The 23,874-nt window shown below is 44.8% G+C and overlaps 1 protein-coding gene across 2 annotated transcripts in view; it reads left to right on the top strand.

The window, feature by feature from the left end:
- CACNA2D2 (calcium voltage-gated channel auxiliary subunit alpha2delta 2) overlaps nucleotides 1-23,874 on the top strand; it is a 2,156,122-nt gene that overhangs the window by 1,901,911 nt on the left and 230,337 nt on the right. The window contains exons 21-23 of one of the 2 annotated variants that reach the window (XM_069644057.1): nucleotides 8,977-9,038; nucleotides 10,580-10,656; nucleotides 12,556-12,576. In XM_069644057.1, the coding sequence (XP_069500158.1) occupies nucleotides 8,977-9,038; nucleotides 10,580-10,656; nucleotides 12,556-12,576 (160 nt within the window). The remainder of the gene's footprint in view (nucleotides 1-8,976; nucleotides 9,039-10,579; nucleotides 10,657-12,555; nucleotides 12,577-23,874) is intronic. The other variant, XM_069644058.1, reaches the window with a different exon arrangement.

Genomic DNA, 23,874 nt, shown 5'->3' with positions numbered 1-23,874 from the left:
ATGCATCATTTGCGGTTATCTCTTTATATGTACCTGTGCCGTCGACCCCAAGTGTGTGTTGTGTTTCCAATATTGAAAAGCATATTAATGCAAGTACTGTGTTTCAGGGAGATGCGGATGCCTCCTCTCCAATACAACCATTCATGGCAGTCCATGCAGAGCCAGAGGTATGGATACTGACAGTTCCATCGAAATAGATTATCACTGGTCGAATACTTGTCCTTTGATTGTTGCACACAATGTTTAAATCGTATTTGGCTATTGAGATGTACCTGTGTGTTCGTCCTCACGTGTGTTTTATGCTAACAATATTTTGATACATAGTAATGAAAGTACGATGTTTCAGGGAGACGATGGAGCCTCATTCCGTGCTGTCTATGCGGATACAGAAAAAATAGTCCTTGCAGCGCAAGAGGAAGGGAGGACATGCGGAAACGAATCGGAGCTACAGCGTGCAGATGTTGAAGGTCGAGTCAAAAAAGTTGCAAAGAAAAAAAAACAAAAAAAGGTTAGTTACAAACAGTTCATAACTTTAAAAAAATGTTTGTGCTGGGGACTATTTTATGTTTTTTTCCAGTCAATTCTACTACACTCCATCTTGTGTTTAAACTGAACATCCCTTTTCCAATATCTCCTCCAGTTACCCGTGGGTGTCAGAACTATACACACACAGACAGTGAAGCGAATGAGAGATGTGGCTTGCCAGACCGTGTACACTATGGAGGAACTATTAATTGAGGCGAGGCGTGTTCAGGCTCCAGATGCTCATGTCCAATGGCCAGAACATGAATTAATTGTGTTTGGAGACTACAGCAAAGTTGCATTGGACCATAGCTACAGTGCGACCGCACCACCACAAGAAGATGTTATTGAATGTATTGAAGATAGCTCTGAAGTAGTTGCAGATCAATTTACACAATCTACACCCGCCAAAAATTTGCCACCAAAAAACCTGTCGACATTGTTGTGTTCTCCCATCAATGTTGAAGTAATAGATGTTGAAATGACAGTGAATGAACCAGCCGCAGCATCCATAGACGCATCACAACTTGATATCAGCGATATTACTTTCAAATGTGTTGAAATCTCCACAACGTCAAAGGCCGAAACAACGTTGACGCAGGATGACAGTCTAATGAAAGAGAGCAAATATTCGACAGTTGTTTGATGGAAATTATAAGTATGCTGAAATGTGTGCGTTCCATTAGAGGGAAAGTATGTGGGAAGCCATTGATTAATGTGACTCGTCAAATAAAAGGCAGTAACGTCAAAATAAATGCCGCCTGTAGATTAAATCATAGGTTCTCATGGTCTGCACAACCAATGCTGGGGAAAATGCCAGCAGGCAATCTACTGTGTGCAGCTGCATCACTTTTTAGTGGCTCCAGTTTTAGAAAGTTAGAGGCTTTCTTTCAGTTTGTGGGACTCCATTTCATTTCTAAAGCGCTGTACTACACATACCAACGTGATTATCTGTTTCCGGCCATTAGTGATGCTTGGAAAATTGAACAATTGTCTCTAGCAAGTACATTCGAAGGCAAACGATTCAGGCTAGCCGGCGATGGACAGTGCGACAGCCCTGGATTTTCTGCCAAGTACTGCACCTACCACTTTAAGGACATGGATAGTAAGAAAATTGTGAGTTCGGTGGTCGTGCAGGTAACACAATGTACATCGTCAGTGGCCATGGAGATACTAGGTTTTATAAAATCAGTGGAATATCTACAATCGAGGGGAATGCACACCGACCTCATAGCCACGGATAGACACGTTTCAATTGCCAAGACAATGAGAGAGCAGTTCCCACATATTAAACATCAATTTGACAAATGGCATCTTGCTAAATCAATCAATAAGAAAATCTCGGCTGCAGGAAAAAAAAAAGGTTTTGAAAGTATTTTGCAGTGGTCACATTCTATCACCAACCATCTTTGGTGGAGCTCAAAAACTTGTGAGGGGTCAGTGGAAATACTACTTGAAAAATGGCGGTCACTGATGCACCACTGTACCAACGTTCACCGCTGGACAGCAAATGAACATTTCCACCAATGTGAACATGGCCCTTTGTCCCCAGAGGAGGCACAGAAGAAGAAGTGGTTGATTCCATCTTCACCGACACACAAAGCCATTGAGAAGATTGTTTTCGACAAAACTCTATCAAGAGATTTGAGAGGACTGACAGAATTCTGTCACACAGGAGATTTGGAGGTGTTCCACAATATGTGCCTAAAGTACAGGCCAAAGCGCTTGCATTTTAGCTTTCGGGGCATGAAACATCGCACTCTACTAGCGGTCTTGGCCCATAACAGCAATGTCGGACGTGAACAATCTAGGACTAGGGGTAAAGTAAGGATGCCTCGCTACACTAAGGTGTTTTCAAAACGAAGTAAGCAATGGGTGATCAAACCAGTCTATGATGAAATGCAGTTCGACTTTGTGAAAGGCCTTATTGTTGCTGTTAGAGAAGCACAGATATGGAATTTTGGACGTTTCTGTGCAGAGCAGTGATCCATTGCCACCGAACATTGCGACTGTGCAATGCCCACCCGATGCACAGCTGATTGTGAAGTACAAATCCCGGTTTAAATAATTGCAATACGATTGTCTTTTTTGTAAATAAATGTTATTGTACAGTGTACCTGTAAACCTAACCCCTAACTTCACCATCATGGGTGGCGAACAAGCTGGGTGTCATCTTTGAATTCTCTCTATTCACCTCACATATGTGTATGTATATATTTTTCTCATGTCTCATCTCATGTAAATGTAAATGCTGCGCACTGTTAACGGAGGGGAGGCTTGCGTATTGCAAATAATAAAATAAACAAACAAACAATAAATCTCACTTTTAACTCAACTCCTGTGGTACTTTATACTTTCCCTGACCTTCTGCCAAAAATTAAATGTCTCAATTTGGGCTGCAAAGCTCGCAGACAACGGGGACAAAATTGGGGCACTTAGAACGCGCCAGCCAAGCGGGCCGTGGCATTTGGGAGAGAAGCCAGTTCGCATTTGCACATTGAGGCGCACTACGTAGACGGATTCTAAACTTCAAGTTCTCATAGATGCCTATACTACGTGATGTTGCAAATAAAGAATGCGAAGGACAGCGCCCAGATGAGGCCCACAAGTCGCACTGGAAGTATAAGGGTCTATTGTTTTTTGACCTTGAGACAGGGACCATGCCGAAAGAACTACATTTGAAGGGAGTGCGCAATAACGTAAGAGACGATAAGGCAGAAAATTCAGAAACTAGACCGAGTTTCAGTTTTAGGTCAGTATACGAAAAATCATTGTTAAGAGCACGGTCCGTTTTACAGACTGCATTACGAAGAGACACAATGGAAATTTCAAATATAATGTAAGTAAATCTTTACACGCTTTTATACCGGAATGAAGATTTAATGAATGGATGCATGAATAAATGAATGAATGAAGAGCTAGGAAAAGCAAGTAAAACTGTTCGTAGTGGGCACATGGGCATGCAGGTCCACTGGTCTCACCGATCCCGCTCCATGGCCCAGCCACTTTTCACTGCACTACGGGACTGTCTCTGTATCCTTCAGCCCCTTCTCCCGGCATTTACCTTGCACTTGCCACCAGCTGGCCCTATTATTTAATTTGTATTCAACTAACCTTGTACAGCCCATCCCCATGCGCGATCAGAAAGACACCTGGCCTAGTAGGATCGTTGTCTGTCTGCCCTTGTTCCCCACCTGCCTCGTCACGCCTAGTAACACTTGAGTATAGGCGCGTTACAAATGCCATATCATATATCATATCATTCCACACGCATGTATACTGTCGTTTATCATTGTGTGTTGGCCTCGTTTTATCTCGTTACTTTTCGCATTGATTTTAGAGACGAACATACTCCATTGAACTACCCTTGCAAGCAAATAGTTTCTGATCGGCCGTAATAAATAAAATGAGTAATATTAATGAAGTTCGGCTAGCGAGACTAATTATAATTTTTTTGTTTTCATAACAGGTATTTGATCCCTTACTGCCACTGCCATCTGTTTGAGACACCGGCGGATGGATTCTTCAGCAGACACCTGCAGCTTCGTGTCAACAACTGGAGCACGATCACCATATTATGGGACGATCGCCAAGGGCCCACATGCCCTTACGCTGTACTAGTGGCTAGGACAACATATCAACCTTTAGGATGGACTAGTGCCTAGTTGATGGAACAGCCTTGCGGTTCACCATGCTTCCAAAGTGATTCTTTTTACGAAAATGAACACCCTGTGTACCATAAAGGAACAGCGCGTGACTCAAGATGAAACGGAACAGTTATTGCGGATACAGATAAAAGAAAATAAATGGCTTCCGGAGTTCATATGTCAATTGCAGAATATTCTCTAAACATTTAATGTCAAATAAATGTACTTTACCAAATGTACCGTGTTGCTGTTTCATTTTAAAGTACAGTTTCATATTCCGAATTGTGGCGCGCTGTGTTGTGAGTTGATCTGTGTTGGTTTCCGGGTTCTGTGTGAAGTCGCATAGAAGACGACTGGGCGCGTTTGCCTACGCAGCACAGTAACGTCACGGGGAGAGGCGGGGAATATGAATGTTTTGATAATGTCAGGCTCAGGGGCGGGGGAATTGATTTAGTGCCGCAAAAGCAAGTCAGCCAGGGCGATCAGGGAAAAGATAGGATTATCGAAAATGGCGGCTCCCTGGTGCTTGTTTTCGCGTGCGTTTAATGGACGAAAACTCGGGTAAGGTCCATAGGAAAGTTTTCTAAAATTGAGCCACTTAGGCTTAAAAAAACATGGCCGACCCGTTGGGACAATACAAATGTTTACTAGACCATGCCTTTAATCCTTGCAGCCACTGGGAGCCAATGAAGAGATTTCAAGGCTGGACAGAAATGATCCCTGGGCTTGAGGCCAATGACACATCTCGCAGTTCTGTTCTGGATAAGTTGCAGAGGGCGGAGAGTAGAGGCAGGCAGATTTAGGAAGAGGCTGTTGCCGTAGCCCAGCCTAGAGAGACCCATAGTTCTAGAGACAGTGAGCTTCTGGGGGAAGGAGAGGAAATGAAGAATACCTCTGAGGAGGTTCAGTTGGTAGTTTGTTTTTTTAGAGACATCAGAGATGTGAGGAGAAAAGGAAAGTGTGGAGTCGAAGATGACCCCAAGGTTCTTAGGCTCACAGGTGGGAACAGGAAGAGGGCCTAGGGAGGCCGGCCAGATAGTGACGTGAAAGGAAGGTGCAGGTCTGCCGATGAGGAGGATCTCTGTCTTACTAGCATTAAGGCAGAGGTCGTTGGTGGCACACCACTCCAGGATTGCAGACAGTCAGAGATGAGTGGGAGAAGAGGTGGCAGAGAGGAGCCTGAAAACGAGCCGAGTGTCATCCGCATAGCACTGAAAGTTGGAGCAGAGAGCAGCAATGTGGTAGGAGTGGGATGCCAGGTATAGGTTGAAAAGCTTTTGTCATTTTGTTTTTATTTATTTGGATTTATAAAGTGCCCAGCAGCCCAGAGGCATTGTGGCACTGTTGCAGAATATTCACTTAGTGCATATTATGACATTTATTACAAAGAGACATTCAATGACAGTGTTGACAGTTGTTCCGAAGGTTACAAAGGAACAATGATGGAGGCAGTGCAGTCTAGTCATAGTTTAGTTAAACAACTTTGTTTTTAGTACTTTTCTGAAAGTTGTGAGGGACTCTTAATTTCTTAAACTGAGCGGAAGCGAGTTCCAAGCTTTAGGGGCCAGTACTTCAAAGCTGGATCCGGCAGCTTTAGCTTTGTTGAATGCTGGGACTGAGAGTCGGTGTGAGTATTGGTCACGTATTGGCCTATGAGAAGGAGCCTGGTGTATTCTTTCCGCTAGTTAGGCTGGGGCGGTCTGGGAAAGGCATCTGTGTGTGATTGTGAGGGCCTTGAATGTTATGCGCTCTTTGTTCGGGAGCCAGTGGGCATCTTTTCTTGCATGGGAGATGTGCTCTCTCCTGGGGATGCTGAGGGCAGCTCTAAGGGAGCTATTTTGTGCAATTTGCAGTTTGTTGATGTTGTTTGCGAAGGTGCCTAGGAGTAGGACGTTGCAGTAATCCAATTTTGCGACGAGGGTGGCTCTTGCGATGTTGAGGTAGTTTTCTGGTGATAGGTAGGGTTTCGCCGCGTTTATAATTTTAGAGGTGAGAGCTGCTGATGATGATATGGTGTTGACTTGCCTATCCATTGATAGGGTGGAATCCAAGTAGACCCTGAGGGTTTTCACTGTCATCGTTCCAAATCTTATAATTTTCATTAATAGATAACCTCAACAAGCCACTTAAACAAGCGACCACATTATTGAAAAAAGTTGATTCCTGAGGGCCATCCAGTTATGGGCCCATATCTGCAATAACTTTCATTGCAAAGATTGTTAAAGCAGTGCTGATTTCTCAACTGCAGCACCACCTGGAGAAGCATCTCCTTTCCACTGATGCCTGATCTGGCTTTCGCCGCCCCATTGGAATGGAGACCATTATAATGGATGTCTCGGGAGGATAGCTCAGGGGCAACTTCCTCATCTTGGAAGCAAGGCGACACAGAGCAACACAGGTTCGATCTCCGGGTCCGCGCTTCGAAACCTCTGGGTATTAAGTGCGTTATAAATACCCTGTCATGTCATGTCAGGCTAAGGGTATTATGTTTAAGAGACAGAGGCTATCATTTTCCTGGATCATGTGGCTTGGATAGGAGGGATTAGGGGCCTAGCATTGGCCACGCTCCACTCCTTTCACAAGCACAAGGGCAATGGGTCAGACTGCTGAATGTCACCTATTATTCCTTTTCATTGTGATGTGGAGTATCTCAAGGATCAGCGCTGTGCCCTTTTCTTTTGAATATCTAGCTCCCTTTGGCCAAACTAAACCTGGTCTGTGGTGCCAAATGTATGCCAGTGAAACTCAAATTCTGCTTGATCTTTACGATGAGGCCACTGATAGTAAGACAATTACAGGCTGTTTGAGAGAGTCACAAAGTTGGATGAATGCTAACTTGCTCTATCTCAATGGAAGCAAATCTTAGATGCTGGTGTGTTGTAGTCCCAAGGATGGACGCCTGGCTTTTGTGTGGCGTGAAGAGCTGAGTGTAGCTGTGACCTCCTTTAGTTTGTAATTTTGGGTTAAACTCCAATAGTGTTTTTAACATCAGGTCAAAACGGGGTCAAAGGCTGCCCACGTTTACATTTTCCAAAATCTGTCCTTTGTTGAGTGTGCATCATATAAAAATGTTTGCCATAACCACCGCTCTTCCTCATTTACACTATTGTGCTGCAGTTTATCTTAATATAGCTGCTCATGCAGTCCAGGATGCAGTCCAGGATACAGCTATTTGGGTTGTCTTTGGTTGTCTTTGGTTAAAGTGAATATTATCAGTTCAGAATTAAGGAGTTGTGTTGGTCGGCTGCCAGCTAATTGCCTAATTGAGTGGAAAGTGCTGAACCTTATGTGTAAAGTGCTTCATAGTTCTGCTCTGTTGCACTAAGTTGATCTTGTGACGTGTTTCCCACCATCTAGAAATCTACAATCACAGGCTGATCCTAAACTGAAAGTGGCCTGATCTAGAAGCTTGTGTAGGTGGGAAATCCTTGCAGATCTCTGGTATCTTGTTGTCGAATCCCTTACCAAATACCCAGAAAATCTGATTCATCTTAGCCTTTTTAAAAAGAAACGTAGACTTTATTTAATTGCAGACTACTTAACTACCTGGATTTATCCACCGAATTTAGAACTGGCTTTGATACTTTTCAATAAGTAATGAGTATCTGTGGTATTATTTCTTTGTATGTGGCTGCATTTATCTGTTTGCCAGTGTCTCGAAGCTGTTCATTATGTTATTTTTACAAACACTTTTTTTTACTTGGTCTCAACATATAATCATTTGGGATATTCATTAAGAATTTACCTTATTTAGGTTGTGTCAATTCTCTTTTTCTCAAAATAAGCTTCTTCCTCCAGCTTAACATGTTTGTCAATGTACCACATTGTAAATCCAAATAAATTCATATGGGAAACTCTATTTCCTTCCTGGAAGAAAATCTTTAGGGAATCCTTCGATCTCAAGTACTACCAAAGATCAGAATATGCTAGATCATATTGCAATTTGGTTTCTTTGAAGGGGAATCTTTGCCATTCCCATAATTAATTGCCTTTCATTAATGATTCCTCTAGTAATCGAATCCAATGTTTGGAAATCTCTTCCCAGTCATTTTCTCTGGGGTTGGCTTTTTTTACATTTCCATCTGAACATTTCCAAATTTGGTTCAGTATTTTGTGGTCTCACTAGTAAAGTGGAGTCAGCGTCTCTTTTTCTTCTCCTTCTGAATACAATTATAGATTGTGGTCTCGCGGTTGTTCTTTGCAATTCATTTAAAGCAATCCTGCCTTATGCTCTATAGTTGGGGGTGGGCAAGATATTTGGATCACATTTCCTCTGTTCTTTTAAATAGACGATTTTAAATGATGATGCCTACACTGTGAATCTTGTAAATGGAATTATGAGAGTCTATCTCTATTGGTCGTAAATGTTAGTGGTCCTGTCAATCCCAATATTAAGGCCCTAGAAGTGTGAAAGGTGGCGCTACTTATTGGCACTGTGAGTCCGTGTGCCCATTCTCTGTAAATAGTAATCCTGTCGGGTGCGCTCTGGGAGTGTGAATTCAAACCGCCTTCTTTGTACGTGCCGACCCCTGCATGCATGCTACTTGAGAATTAATCCTGGAACACGCGCTATGTGCTTGTGAATCTTGGTAGACTGTGCCTCGAACTGTGCCTTCCATTGCTCAGGCGCTAACATTGTGACACCTAATATTCAAATCAAGTGCTCTGCAAGAGTGAACGATGCCTCTCGTGCACTGGTATTGCAGCTGCCAGCATTTACACTCTGTGTAAGTGTGTCTTAAAATTAGGAAGATATTGTAAGTGTTCTTGCCAATAAAATGATACACTTGTAATTTGTATCTTTCAGAGATATATTGATGAAGCTATGAGAATCTACACATGGGCGCCCATAAAAAGTACCAATTACAGGTAGGTGGCAGTGTTTCGTAGACTCGGTATTGGACGATGCACCATTAGGTCTGCATAGAGTGCCATTAAGCTAGAAGGCAGGATTGCACTGGAAGCTCACAACCTCAGAGTATGGTAGTGGGAATGGAAAAGAGTGACCCACTGGGACGGAGGGATAATGCAATATGGCGGAGATGGGTGTACTGGCTCTAGACCTGTGCAGTACAAGTGCAAAGAAGACTCCCAGAGAGAGGCTCAATGAATGGAAGGCAACCACCTTTTAACTATGCAGCAATTTAAGTGGATTAAGCACGCCGACACAAAGGCTATTACAGAACCTTTCTGGCTTGGTGCTGATAAAATGTGTGTTTGTAAATCATGATTTTGTCCAAAACTAATGTAAATTATTGCGTGAGAAAAAAAACATTGAGCAGAATCTTGTCCTCTTCGAAGACTTGGGTACAGTAGCCCGGGTTCCTAGCTGTGGCTTTGGCTGTAGCCCCCTAAATACTAGTGTTAGACAATATGATCTGGATTCCAGGCTGGTTCTGGGGGTGCTGCTATATTACAGCTGGTGCTATGCTCTAGCCTACTGAATCCCTGGACTCCGGTTTGAAGTCCTGGACTCCGATTAGGACTCCTAGATATGTGGACTCTCTTATGTAAGCATTTTGCACATACACTCATGACCCATGGCTACCGTTTTCATGTTCATTGTGGTATTTATACCCCCTGATCTGTGGCTTAGTCTCTGAGTTCCTTGGTGCCCTGAGAGGATAGCAATAGCCCCTGAAGGCTGTGATTTGCTACCCCCAGTTCCATTGTGTCCATAAAATCCTGATTTGGAACTCCAGGATTCATCCGTCCAGCGCTAGGTTCCTAGATATGCCCCCCATTTCCGTGAACCCTTAAGTTGGTGCAAACAGTTAGCCTTCAGATTCTGCCGTTCATGACAAAGTCTCCCTCACCCTTTTTGTCATCATCATATCAAGCTTTGGCCCCTGGACCCACTGTTGACCTCAGCGCCTCACTTCCCCCTTTCTACTACTCAATGCCTCTGCCCAACCCCTCAATCCTGACCGTGTCCTCTTTCCTCGTAACACAAACCTTGTCCCCACTCACCCCTGGCTTCAATCTTGCTGTGACTTCAGTCTAGCAAGTCCTGCTTTCCTTCTTGGGATTGAGTCCTTCCTGTAAGGCCTGCATTTCAGTAAACCGTAATGAACAGAAGAAACATTACATTCAGTGGAAAAGTTAGAACTTTGGCGTACTACTGAAATGTTACTGCTTTCTTTGTCTCTGAATTTGTCTTTTTAATCAGCCTCCATTCTCTTCTCTCCTGGGCTCTTCTCTGCCTTTCTTCCTATGCACTTGTTGTGTAAATCTTTAGCTTCCGCCTGCTCTCTCAATCTCATTCCCTAGCTCGTTCTTTCTCTCCATCGTTCTCTACATCCTCAACTTTCTATTTTTCTGTTCCAAATCTACAAAAGTGTTCTCACTGCCACCTCGGTTCTGCCTCATGCTCTTGCCTGTCATGTGAATTCCCTCTTCTATTTCCACAGCGTGGGCCTCGTTTTGCCGCTCTACAGCTCGTTTTACCTGCGTGCGAACCTGAGTGACCAGATCCTCCAAGTACAGTGTAAGTGATCACTTCCGGCGCCACTCCAGTCACCTACCCTGGAGCCAACGTGAGGCCCTGCGAGAGGCCATGACTCCTATGTGGTTATGTGACCTGGTAAAACATGGCATGAGCCAAGCAGCAGTGTGGGAAGGTGGGTGGTGAGGACTTTGCAGATCAGATGAGCGGTGCCTACTAGGCTGCTGGCCCTCCTGTGTGCCTCTGCTCTGGGAGTGCTCTCATTGCACCTGTGCCATGGTGGCAATGGGCACTGCCACAGTCCTCGAGCACAGTGGGCAGAGGAGGGATGTGAAAAGCCTTCCGTTTTCTGTGTGCTGCTGTCTCTTTTCCATCACCTTAGAACATTATTTTCAGATAATTATTTTCCATGTATGTATTTGTTTTATTTCATTGAATATGTCAAGTATATGTGAGCCCTTTTGTCGCGACACTCAATTTCAATACATTTCACAATGATCCATTTCATCAAAGTCCGCTTGTGCTTCTCTTTGGGCACTGTCACTCCTTTAACTTCTCTGTCCCTTCCTTGCCTTTTTTCTAACCACTCTGTCTATTTACCTATTCACTACTTCCTACTCTTTGACCCCATTCCCCTTCTTCCTGCCTTTCTTACTTCCACTCACCCCATTCTACTGCCCAACATGTGTTCCTCCAGCTTACTTCTTACCGTACCTACTTATTTCCTTCCTCCCCTCATCCATCCATCCTTCCTTCTTTGCCATCCTTCCTTCTGTCTTTCTTTCCTTCCTGTTTTTCATTTCGTGGATTCTTTCCCTTCTATGCTCATCTCCTCCCTTCCTTCTGCCTTTGTTCTTCTTTCTGTTTCTTTAATTTCGTCTTTCATTATTTGTTTTTCTTTTACGTTTCTCTTACGGTCTTTCTATCCCTCAATTCTTTCCTTTAGTTCTCTGTTGCCTTTCTCTCATTGTCGGCAGTTCTCCCCTCACTTCCTTTTCTAGGAGCATCATATCTTTCACACTTCTTTTCCTTCCCCCGTGGTCCCCTTCTCTCTCCTTCTTTTTTACTTATTTCTATATCGAGCTTCTCGTTCTCTGCCTTCTTTTCTTACCCTCAGCTCTCTTGTCTTGGTTTCTCACCCTACCTTTATTTACCTGCAGTCACATTTCTCTTTGGTTTTCATCCATTCCCAGGCCCCATCTCTTTCTCTCTCATCTCTCTTTTTCTTGTCTCTTCCTTTACTAATCATAACTTTCACCTTCATTTCTCACTTACTCCCTTGATTTCTTTCATATGTCCCCTTTCCTTGCACCTTCTTTCCCCCTCTCACTACCTTTCTCCTTCCCCATGTATTCTGTAGTGCCATCTTTCTACAGCATCACCTTTATGCCTACATTCTCTTCCTCATGGACCTTTGCTCCCTACAATATGTTCCTCCACATCCATTCTATTAATAAGCATCATTTGTCTCTCCTTTTGTATCTCTATTGTGTCATCAGAAACTGCATCATTTATCTGGACACCTTCTCTATGGCGTTCGATTCTTCTCTACCATGGACATTCACCCATTTTGTCTTTGTTCTTCTCCAGTGACTAATTTGTGATATCATTTTCTGTTGTAAAACGGACAAGCCGTTAATGTCTTTCATGACTCTCAGCTGTGGATCGCCCCGCTCCCACCATGTGGGCCCCGTCCCATTTTTGTGGCGTCTCCTGCAGTTGGCTTTGCTTTCTTTTTATGTCGTTCTTTGCTGGAGGTTTTTTTGGTTTCTTTTAAGTAAAAATTTGAGACACAATATTTTTATTCAAACGGCGATTGAATAAAATATTGTTTGTAACCCCCCTCCTCCTTTCCACCCGCCCCCCTCTTTTTTTCTGTTTCTTTTTTCTTTTTCCGTTCTTTTGTTTTCTTGCTCTCTCTTCTGTCGTGGACTCACACAGCACCAAACAAGAAATTCAAGGGCAAGTATGACCAGTATAAGACCACTTAGCCTTCACGTATCCCTCCCCTCCTGTTCGGTACACTCCCTCCTCTCCCTCCTTCAAGCCTCCCACCCCTCACCGTCTGCCTTCCTTCCTCCCGCCTGCTTGCCCATTACCCTGCCCGTTTGCCAGCTGAAACCACCGCCGCCTTCACCGATCTCCTTGTACCTTCCTTCTGTCTGCTCTTCCTACCCTAAATCCCCTCCCTCTCTCTTTTTTTGGTTACAAATCAAATCCTCCTGTTCCGTTCCTGATACCTGTTCAGTTGTTAAGATTCTCAACCTTCCTACCTCACTCCTTTAACCTTTCTTTATATGTTGCACTGAGATCCTCCTTCAACTGTTTCCAAGAAAAAAATCTACTGTTCAAGTGGACTTGTCTTTTTGTTGAATAATCTTTTGTCACTGGTTTAATATCCCTGTTCTTTCCGCCTTCCTCCCCTCTCTGTTTCCCTTGTTATTCTGTTCGCTCAGCGATTCTTTTCCCCTACCCAACCCTTCCCTTCTTCTCCCTATTCCTCCCCTCAACTGTCTTGTTTAGGACAACTCAAACTGTGGAGGACAGGGCTGCTGAGAGCTACGAGGACTGAGTGAGGAGGACGGATGCATGGATATGAGAGATCTGAGGACCGAGTGAGGATGACGCGTGCATGTCTAGAGGGGTGGGAGAAGAGGATCACTTAATAATAACTAGTATGGAGTGCGAATTTGAGTGGATGATTTGATTGTGAATTTTCATAGGGTGTTCGATTACCGGAATGTCTCCGAATTTTCAAACGATGTATATCTACTGGGAGGAAATGGAACAAAGCATGCAATCTGAAGCTAGTAGGACATTTCTACTAGCAAATGTTCTGAATTTTTAAAAAGAATATCAAGTTGTATGCATAACATACAAATATCTGATGCCAAGTTTCCATGTTATGATTTCTTCCAAAGGGTACGACATCCAATCATCGACATACATTTTTGCTGTTTTTTTTTTTGCTGCATACTTTTTCTGAAAAAACCCTTTGAGAAAAATAGAGGGCTGTCGGGAAGGGTATATAAGGGGTTGTGGGGGGTCAGGAATACTTTTCGATTAATAGGGGGGTTGTGGAGGAACCCCCAAAAGAAAAAAAGAATGTTCAATGTTTTTTTTCAAGAAATAAAATTCAGCAAAAAACCCATCGAAAATGCATGTCGATAAATGAACATAGAATCCTTCCAAAGTAGGAGAGTGGCCCCTGAGAGAATGAAGGAAATTTGTTTTATTGCAGTAGGTTATCCACATACATGAACACATGTATAGATATGCACGGGAGGACAGTCCATTGCAGGCATAGTGGTACATGGGCAGAAGGACTCATGCAGATTAGAATATAGGACCCAATATATTGGACGATTTCTCCCATGAGCTGTACTATATGAATACAGAAAATACATGAGTGCAAACACACCTATACCGTGTGGCCAGAGGAAATGGGTGTGGGCCAATTCGGTAGAGTATCGGCTGTAGAAATCCTGTTTGAAAAGATGTTCAGAGGTTCATTAGATTCAAGGAAAGGGGAGATTCGGTTTAAGTGGAGGCAGTCATCTAAGGATTTTTGAATTATGTGGTAGTTGGAAATCAGAGCAATAGTTGGCAGGTTCGGTAGATTCTTTAGCACTAGCTGGACTGTTGCAGTCTCGAAGCAGGCTGGAAAGACACCAAGGTAGAGAGAGAGAAGTTGAAGAGATAGAAGATGAGGACAAATGAGAGGTGCTAGCTTCCCATCCAAGTGGTTGGCAAACCAAAAAATAGGTTCCAGCTCAAGAGAAGATGGAGGAAAGAGCATAAAAAGAAGATGATTGAGCTATGTGGTGGGGAAATAAGGCAGCATGTAGGACGCAAAGAAAGCTGGTGAGGGTGTCACAGATTTTAATTTTTTTTAAGAAAAGTAGTGTGCAAAGTCATTATCAGAAAAGGAAGGAGATAACACAAGAGCTTGGAGGAGCCAGCATGAACTGAAGTGTCAGTAAGCATTTGCGTGCTTGCGTTCGTGTGTGTGTGTGAGGGTATAGTGGTATCAGTCATAGTTACTTCCCTGTCCCTTGTGACCGACTGGCCTCATGTAGGGACAGAACCAATGGCCGGGGAACATTGCAAGGCAGGTAGCCAAGGAAGGGGGCGAGGGGACAGCAGGAGAAGAAAGGAAGTTGATGAGGCACGGAAAGCGTCTATCAAAGAGATGAAGGTTGGCCTGAGGGCCTTGGACCAAGATGGTTCCATTAGAGTAGACATTAATGATGACCTTAGAGGAAAGGAAGGAGGCCAGGAGGGCATCCCAGCGAGTACCACCATTAATGGGAGTTGTGGAGCCAATTGCCAGACTCTGTGCTTAGGTCCCTTTAGAAACTTGCATGGAATGGATGGGATAACACAGAATAACTCCAAATCCAAATAACCGAACCAACTCAGGAAGATGGCAAAGTACTACTTTATTAACAATTATCTAAAACAGGGAGTTTACAATGAACATCAACGGACGTCCGCTCAGGTTCTCTCAGTGATCTTCACACAAATCATACCTTGTATTTCAAAAATACGTCAGCAGTGATGTCATACTGCGTGGCAAATAATGAAAAACCTACTTAGGGTCGGCATTGGCTTAAGGCGAAGATCTAAGTAAATTTTCTAAAGGAACTAGGATTTTGATTGGCTGCCCACTATCAGGTGGACGACATATGCCTACCTCTAAAACATGTCATTTTCAGAAACGTTAAATACACAGTTTCTCATTGGTTTTCAAACTATACGGTCCTTCATTATATGGACCACTACAATTGGTTGGCATGCTTGTGCAAGGTCTGGATGGGACATTCGGTTCACTGAGCAGCACTTAAGCCCAGACCCAGGTGCAAGAAGATGGGGCATGACACTACCTACCCACCCGATTAGCCCAGCAGCTTGTGTTCAGAATACATGGGAGTGAGGGCACTTACTATCATGTTCTGGGGCTTCAAGTCCGAACTCTATTTTCATTCTTGGCTCACGTGACAGGAGACCACGATTTGGTCAATTTTGCAGGTTTTAAATGCTTTAAATAAATAAAATGTGGCAATCTTGGCGTTCTTTCTTTGCACCTTAACAAGGGATGATTCATGCTTCACACGTTCGCTCCTTTCCAGAATAGATAGCTGGCCTTGGCTGCTTTAGCCTTGACTCCAGGCCTGACAACCTCACCTTGCAGCTCCACGGATCTGCTTATTCTTGCTGCGACAGTTTTCCCTTCCCTCTACATGGGTTCTGGCTGACTAAATTCACAATACCGATGTCCAGCTTCTATACAATGGCGTCTTCGTCTGCATTCTATTCACTATGTATAGCCAGCTTTCCTGATGACTTAGTCTACTTGCGTTTTAGAATCTGTACAATTATTGAACGGTTGATTCTCTGCAGCACTTTGTGCACGTATAATCTTCCTTTTTGTATTTAAAAGGTCACTTGATTCTTTACTTCGTCATTAGTTTCTGTAGGATCCATACATCCTCTTCAGCCAGAGTCTCGGGATGTCATATATGTCTCTTGTGACGTCATTAGCTTCTTTCTTTGCTCTTTTTCATATTCCTTCAGGGAGTTCCTGCCTTAGGTTGTCATCGCTTCTGGGATACATTCGGTAGGGTTGTCTCAATGGGTACTTTCTCTCTAAGACACGCTGCAGTATTGGCACAACTGCTTGTGTCAAATGAGGCACAATCTCAGGTCTCCAACATATGGGAGGTGTGAGGAAGGTTTTCGTGCAGAGGCATGCAGCTGCTCCTCTACATATTTTAAAGGTAAGAGGTTAAACTGGAGATCCTCAGCATAGATGATAAAAAACAGTCCAATGGGCACCTGCAGGCCTCATAAGTAAATGTACAGTGAAGCCATGGAATCCCACCTGCAAACGCTCATGTTATAAATCCCAGAATTTCAGATCCTGACACATAGGTCTGGAAGTTAATAGGAAAAGCATAGCAATCAGACGCAAAACCTACCATGGTAGTCAAATAATGCTTGAGTAAGGCTAATACAAATCCAGGCTAAACAGGGCCATGTAGCCACCTGAATCCAAAGCAGCAAGATGGTCTTTGAAATGTGGTCAGTGCGTCAGGGGATTGCTGGCAGTGGACTATGCCCATCATACCACCAGTCTTGTAAAATTCGTATAAGGCAAACACTTTCTCTGTCTACTTGACAGTAAATGTTAATCCACAATGAGTGTCATCATGTGTTGTACGGTCTTGCATGTTTTTGCTGGTATGATGGCTCTAATTTTTTCAAAGAGAATGCCAGACTGGGCACCTTCCTCTTCCATAGTGCTCCTTCCAATTCATTCCTCTGCCAGCCCGGAACAATTATTCGTCAAATTTTCCAGCGTTACCCACACACTTGGTAACCAGCGTTGTGCTTCCAAGTGCCATTATTTGGCTGGATTGTATGCAAACCCTCGTGGTTCACTTTACCTTGCCCTGCTCGGGTATCCAAAGGTGGAAAGAAAAGATGTACTATTAAGTGGCCAGAAGACAGATAGCAGGTCACACCACAACCCATGATTGCTCACAAATCATGCCTGTCTGGCTCCTGATGGAAAACGTCTTCCGCTATGATCGTTGCAGCTTCTTTTCCTAGGATCTATTTTTATTTATTGCCATTTATCGAGTTTGATGCTGACTGTTAGGGATCCTGGCACTGAAAAAAGTCTGTTGCTATAAAAAGAAACGAAGGTCCTCACTTCTTTCCTGAATCTTAAAAATGCTGTCAAGAGACATATCTAAATAGGCATGTTATTCCAGAGTTCTGCTGCCTGGACCGAGGTAGCCCAGCTTCCAATGAACAGTGGAGGGGTGATCTCTGTGTGTCGGGCTTTGTGAACAATATGATATTGCACATTACATGCTTCTGAAGTGGGTGTCAATGTAGTGATCAAATGGCTTGCAAGACATTATCACATTTTTCACATCTCTGAATGTGCCCCACATTTCGGAATCTTTGCAACCTGTTAAGGTTCTCAGTGGCCAGAATCATACTGCATTAAATTCAAAGATATCGAATAGGCCGACTGTCGAGATTTTTGGAACCACCCCTGCGAGGCCATTCAAATTAGTAAACAGGTTATTTGACACTTGGGTCTAGCCAACCTCTGTCAAGATACAGTAGACTGAGAATAAGGCAGACTTCAGGAGATATGACAATACACATAGAGCACTCAAATAAAACACACAACGTGGCATGCCTGTCACTCAGCGCATTGTTTTCAAGGCCCTCTGCTTCGTACATCGTGCCCTCCATGATCAAGGGGCTGAATACCTTCGCGACAGGTTTACGCGCTATCTTCCTACGCGGCCATTACGATCTGCCACCAAGGGTCTACCTCTTGTTCCCTCATTTCGCCGGTCCCGCATTGGAGGCCAAGCTTTCTCAGGCGTCGCAGCTCGACTATGGAATAGCCTTCCATTGACTTTGAAACATTTTTCAAATCATTTTACTTTCAGGAAAGCGCTAAAAAAGGATCTGTTTTAGTAGCATTTGAGTGCAGCTGATCTTTTTTTCTCCTCTCCTCCTCCAGCGCCATGATACCATTGGGTGATCGAGGTCTTAACAAGTTCCCACAACATGACAACATTACACAAATATACTACATTAGAATGCCTTTAACTCTTATTAGGTATCGTAAAAATCAAGCAGTTATCATTAAAGCACACTTATAAACCCATAAATGTACACAGTTGGTCATCTCAGTGAGATAACTCACACCTTACATTCAAAAACAGTAAACGCATGTGAAATGAATGAAACAGTAAAACTGTTAAAAGTAAAGTGGCGAAACAAGGCATATAAAACTTAAACCATATACTCTGACTTATATTCATAAGTCAGCATACCTTCAGCAGCCCTTGCCTGCCAGGTAAGTAGGCCTAATACCATAACGGCATCAAAGATCAAGGTAAGTACCTGACTAGCAAGCAGGGCGTCTTGAAAGAGAAGTCCGCCGCATAGCAAGCTTTGGCACAGTTGCTGAATAAAACACTTTGGGAGTTGAAAAGTAAGTAAAAAGGTTTTGATGCACCATCAGGACGATTCCCAAAATCTTCCAGCAGGACATGCCGGGCACTTCAGAACAGCAGCCACTGTTGGTTCTCACGATGAGAGGAAACCCCCAGGACATGGAAGAGTAGAGCAGCAGCCAAGTTCACCCTGATCAGGGGGTGGCAGGCGAGATGTGTGGCAGCGATAGACACTCAGTACCAGGAAGGCCCCCCTGTCCATCGTTCTGAAGAGCACCAGAAACAGGAGAAATGGTATTCAGCTGTAAATTGTCGACCTGCAGAATCTAGAGCTCCAGTGAAGGACAATGATTGGTCAAGCGGGAAGGTCTTTGCAGATGGTTTTACAGGATGGTCCTGGGCACTTCTGGCACGACAATGATCTTCTAGGATTGCAGCAAGAGATTCAGGGCTTCACCGTAACTTGGTTCTGGCAATATTGGCTGTCCTCAGCAGCAGTTCTCTGGGTCTTCATTGTGGACTTGTCTCCTTTGCGGTCTTGGTTCCAGTGGTTGATCAGATAAATGGCCGCAGGGCTCCACCTTATTCTAAAATTCGGCCTGAGAGATGCCGCAGGCTTCCAATGGCAATTATCTGCACCATTCAAACAGGTAAGAGCTGTCCAACCAGGAACAGGAACGTCCCAACACACACATCTACCCAGGTCGCACACACCCTCATTTTGCCTTGTAATCCAAGGTGGGTCCTGGAAGTGCATTCCTCGAGTGGCATTTCCTGACCTGTGAAGGCAAGAAGAAGGGCAAAGAAAAAAGGCCAATGAACAGGGCGAAAACACGATTTTGTAGTATATGGGACTCAAACTGGCATTACGCAGTAAAAATTGAATGTGCACGCGTACGCACTGGAAAAACTAATAGCAGAACAAGGTCCACTGCCACAACAAAATGGTAACGAAAATGTTCCCAGCGAAAAATGTAAAAGGGGTACAAAGTACCCCCAGAGCATTTCCCTGTAATGTGATGTGTGCTACCGTAAAACGATACAGGACTCTTGCACACAGGGCAGCTACTCCCAGTGCCACCAGAATAGGTCAGTCAAGAAAAGAGTCTTTACTTCCCAGCAAGGGTCAGTACAGGGTTTAAGCCATAGCTAATAGCTGGGAGTTCCATTGAAGTCAGTGGAAGGCAAGTCCAAAAAGAAAAGTCTTTCCTAACACTGATCCATTTGGTGAAGGGAAGGCACAAATGGATGACTGCCTCCTCAAGCCTTGTGCCGCGTGCTGCCTGGTATCCGGCTCCATCTTCCGTCTACTATCAGCATTTGCAATACAATGCTCCGAATCCCAATGATGGTGTTGATCAGAACTTTGAGCCTGGCTGGGTAAGGAGTTGGAACGAGTGCTACCTTCTCAATAGAGGGCTAGCAACAATGAAACAGTGGATATGGTGCAATGTCAGGCATCTGTTACTGCAATGAATGTCATGGCAGGTAATCTGCGTGCACCGTTTACCTCCATGTGCAGAACTTGTGCAGGCCAAGTCGTCTTCTCTGCAAGCATACATGTGCAAAATAGAGAAGGGAGAAGAGGAGGCGCAGTTCACATACTTTGCCGCAGTTTTAACAAAGCAGGCTTCTAGGATCTGTAAATCCTAGATCTAAATGGTTTCCACTAAGCTGCGCAAGTAGGTCAATACCACAGCTGAGTGCTCAATTATTCCAAAGATTATTGAAAAGCTGAAGGCGTAAAATATGTACGACTGACTAATGAAAGAGGGTAGGCATGGATATTTTTATAATGGTTACAATTTCATTTTTTCCGCAGAGTGTACAAATGGAGAGTTGCAGAGCGGGAACCAGAGGTGTCTTTGTAGGAGAGCCACATTGCATCCATTCAACAGTAAATCCCAGGTCATTTCACCAGAACACAATCCACAATCATCCATGCAGGCGACGGGCATGCAAAGGCTGGCCCTGCAAATGATCTCAAACATCAAACGTCTCTAAATGGTAGTAAAGGTCAGTAGAACAGCAGCTGCCTCTTAACATAAATGCCCAATTAGCTGGCAAAGCAAGTGCGGGCTCTCTCGGTGGCACTGCATTCATGCACAGTACCATACTGTACCATGCAGACGTAACCTTTATAGGGCATGGTTCCCCGTGGCGCTTGCTGGTGAAGCTAATTTCTTAAACCATAATGACATTTTCGAATTTGGACCTACAAATTACAGTAGCAGCAGCAGCAGCAGCCTCTATCAAGTCCCAAGATCAAAAAAGAGGCTTTTTTTAAATTTTATTTTTTAATTAATTGAAAGCATTATGCGTGCCCCATATTATGGAACAACTCTTCCCTTTCAACTCTAGGGAAACAAATTTTCCATTTGACTCTCTGGATAAAAAAAATAGAAATATAGGTACTGAAATAGCCTGGCCATTTCTGCATCGTGGCCTGCTCCTTGGTGAAGCAATTGGTGAACACCGTGCCGGCTGATTCAGTCTTTCATCATCCTCATATCAATAATATGGGCACCATGCAAATGGGTTATAGTGAAATGCAGATCTCTCTGACTATGTCACCCTTGAAATAATAATGTTACTATTGCTTGATATTAGCTATGCTCGCACACACAAGAGAAATCCCCTTAATCACATGATAGACTAGGTATCTGTTCAGCGGGCCTTGTGTGCATTCCTATTGCGTGTCTCTCCAACCTTTCTGTGGCCTGATTCGCCGTGGATTGCCATCAAAATGAAGGCGGGCCGCCTCACTCTTCCATTCTTCCAGAAACGGCGCGTTCCTGTACATGCTTTATGGCGTCTGCTCTTCTGAACACTGGTTACCGACCAACAGACAGAGAAATGGTTGGCTGGGATACCGCAGAGCAAATCTTGGACTCCCCTGATATAAAAAGAAATTAACTTTTTGTGCATCTGACTAAATAAAACGAGATGATAGTCCAAATGATGAAGGCGTTTTCAGCTCAGATGATGATCAATAAAGTGCCAAGGACGAGTATACTCGTCCTTTTTACATAGACTTCAATAATAGCCTGGCACTTATAAATGTATCAAAAATCCCCTCACACATCCCTGGCCTCAGAATTATAAATATGCACGTTTTAATTTGGTCTCCAGTTTAGTTCCTCTTTGCTGCAAAGCCTCCTCATCCATCCTGTGGCAAATCTCTTAGATCAGAGCAGGGATTCCTGCCCGGTCAGTCATGTGGCCTGTTGTCACAGAGTGAAAGGGCTCGTAGACTTGCTGCCAGGGGTGTTGCTAGGTCTGGAAAAGATCTGGGGCTACACTAATGTTGGGACTTTCAGGACTCTAGGCTGGGTAGCCTTTTGGTTGTAGCCCCTGAGCTTCTATCCGGGCTACACCCCGAAAGTCCAGATGCTATACATTCCCCCAAACCCCTCCCTAGCAATTCCAGTGGGTACGCCCCCCCACGGGCTGCAAAGCTGTCATTCCATTGAGTCTGCTACTTGCCCGCTCTTCCCCGACCAGCGGCACACCCTCCCCGGCTGGTCCGTTTGATCAATTCAAGCCGGGAAAATCACCCTGCATCAGCGCTTCCCTCCACCCAGCTGTTTCCTCTTCTGCTGCACAGTTTTCCACTCCCATGGCTTCCTTTGAGACTCCTCCCTTGACCGACGGTCGCCAGATTCCTGGGCTTCCTCCTGCATACCCATCACCTGAAGACCTTCTTCACAAGAAGTCACTTTTCTTTGCTTCCCCTCCCACGAGAACAGGCGGCCAAACGGAAAAGTCCATTTATATCTGATCTTCCTCGAGTTTAGTTCTTTGACCACAGGTCCCATAGCCCTTCTTTTCTGCAGCGTAACCAGGGCCAGGTCTTGGAACAACTGGATTTCCATGCCATTCATCATGACGTGGTCCATCCCCCTGGCCTTTCTCAGTATCTCCTCCTTTTTGGTATAAGAGGACATGGCCACTAATACGTCTCTATGGCGCTCCCCTGGTTCTCCCGTTCTCTTGGGGCCAACCCGCTGCACTCTGTCAATTCTGATCTCATCCACCTCTTCCACTGCCAATATATCACTGAAAACGTCCTGCACAGCCTTCTTGAGATCCTTATCTTCCACCGACTCCACCATATTTTTAATGCAGATCTTCGTCCTACGAGACCGATTTTCAAGGTCCTTGCACTGCAATTCTAGGTTGTGTGTGAGCCGCACCAGATGTTCTTGTGTCTCACTATGCTTCTGCGCTTCTTCCTCCACATTTTGAACTATTCTCTCCAAAGTATATTTGCACGCCTCCCGTTTTGCTACATCTGTTTGGAGTTCCTGCACCGCCTGTCTCATGTCCTCCCTCATCTTTGTGAACTGCTCCTGCACCGTAGACATGAACTTTTCTTGCAGTTCCCTGAAGCATGATTGTATGTCCTTCTTCGAGGCCTGTGACCCTTGCGGGGGAGGGGGGTTGCGAGCCTAGTCTCCTGCCTCGGATGCTGCTTTTCCTCTTGTTTGGGCTGGATTGTCAGTTGCCCACATTTGGACCAAGCTGGCTTCCTGCTTGGATGGCTGCAACTGACTGCCCTGTGGTGCTCCTTTCCCTTTAGACTTCGACATCTTGTCGATGTAGCTTCCCCGCTGCGTCCCTCTCGAGAGAGTCCTTTCGCAGGTGCCTGTTTCCATAAAGTATACTGCCACAATCGGATCGTTGGAATGTTTATGTGCCCCTGCAAGGGACTGGCAGCCGCTGCTCCTAAGGAATATCTGGCCTGCCACTCCTCACCTTCTGCAGTGAGACCAGTCGTCCCCCTATTGGCAGTACGCCCATACCTCCGGACCCCCACCTGGCCTCAACCTCGACCTCGTGGTTTACGCTCCAATGTCCTTCAATACTGTATCAGAAATGCACCCCCATCCCGTAGTGCGGAGCGATGCCTTGAGGCTCACCACCTCTCCAGTCCATGTAGCCAGGCATGTATGGATGCGCCCCCCCAGCGTGGAGTCCAGGTCAGACCACTAATCCACTCCCAAGAGGGCCACAGGCTCCCCCCAAGGCTGCTACTGCTGCTTTCTCTGATGCCTCTGGGTTCCTGGGGTCCTGTCACCACCTGCCTGAAGACCGTCACTCCATCCTGGATTCACGCTCTGGTGGGCCTCTCACACCTGCTCTGAGGCTGCCCAGTGGGGGTGATCTGCACCCTCCTCCGGGCTTTGCCAGTAACTGGGCCCCGTGGGAATCCCAACCCGCTGCACACGGCCATCAGGCCACCTCCGGGCCTGTGAGTCTCTCAATG

Source organism: Ambystoma mexicanum, chromosome 2p (assembly GCF_040938575.1).
Source record: "Ambystoma mexicanum isolate Mex_15411 chromosome 2p, UKY_AmexF1_1, whole genome shotgun sequence".
Taxonomy (NCBI): Eukaryota; Metazoa; Chordata; class Amphibia; order Caudata; family Ambystomatidae; genus Ambystoma; species Ambystoma mexicanum.
Note: the sequence above shows the minus strand (reverse complement) of the source record. Positions and strands in the feature narration are given on the sequence as shown.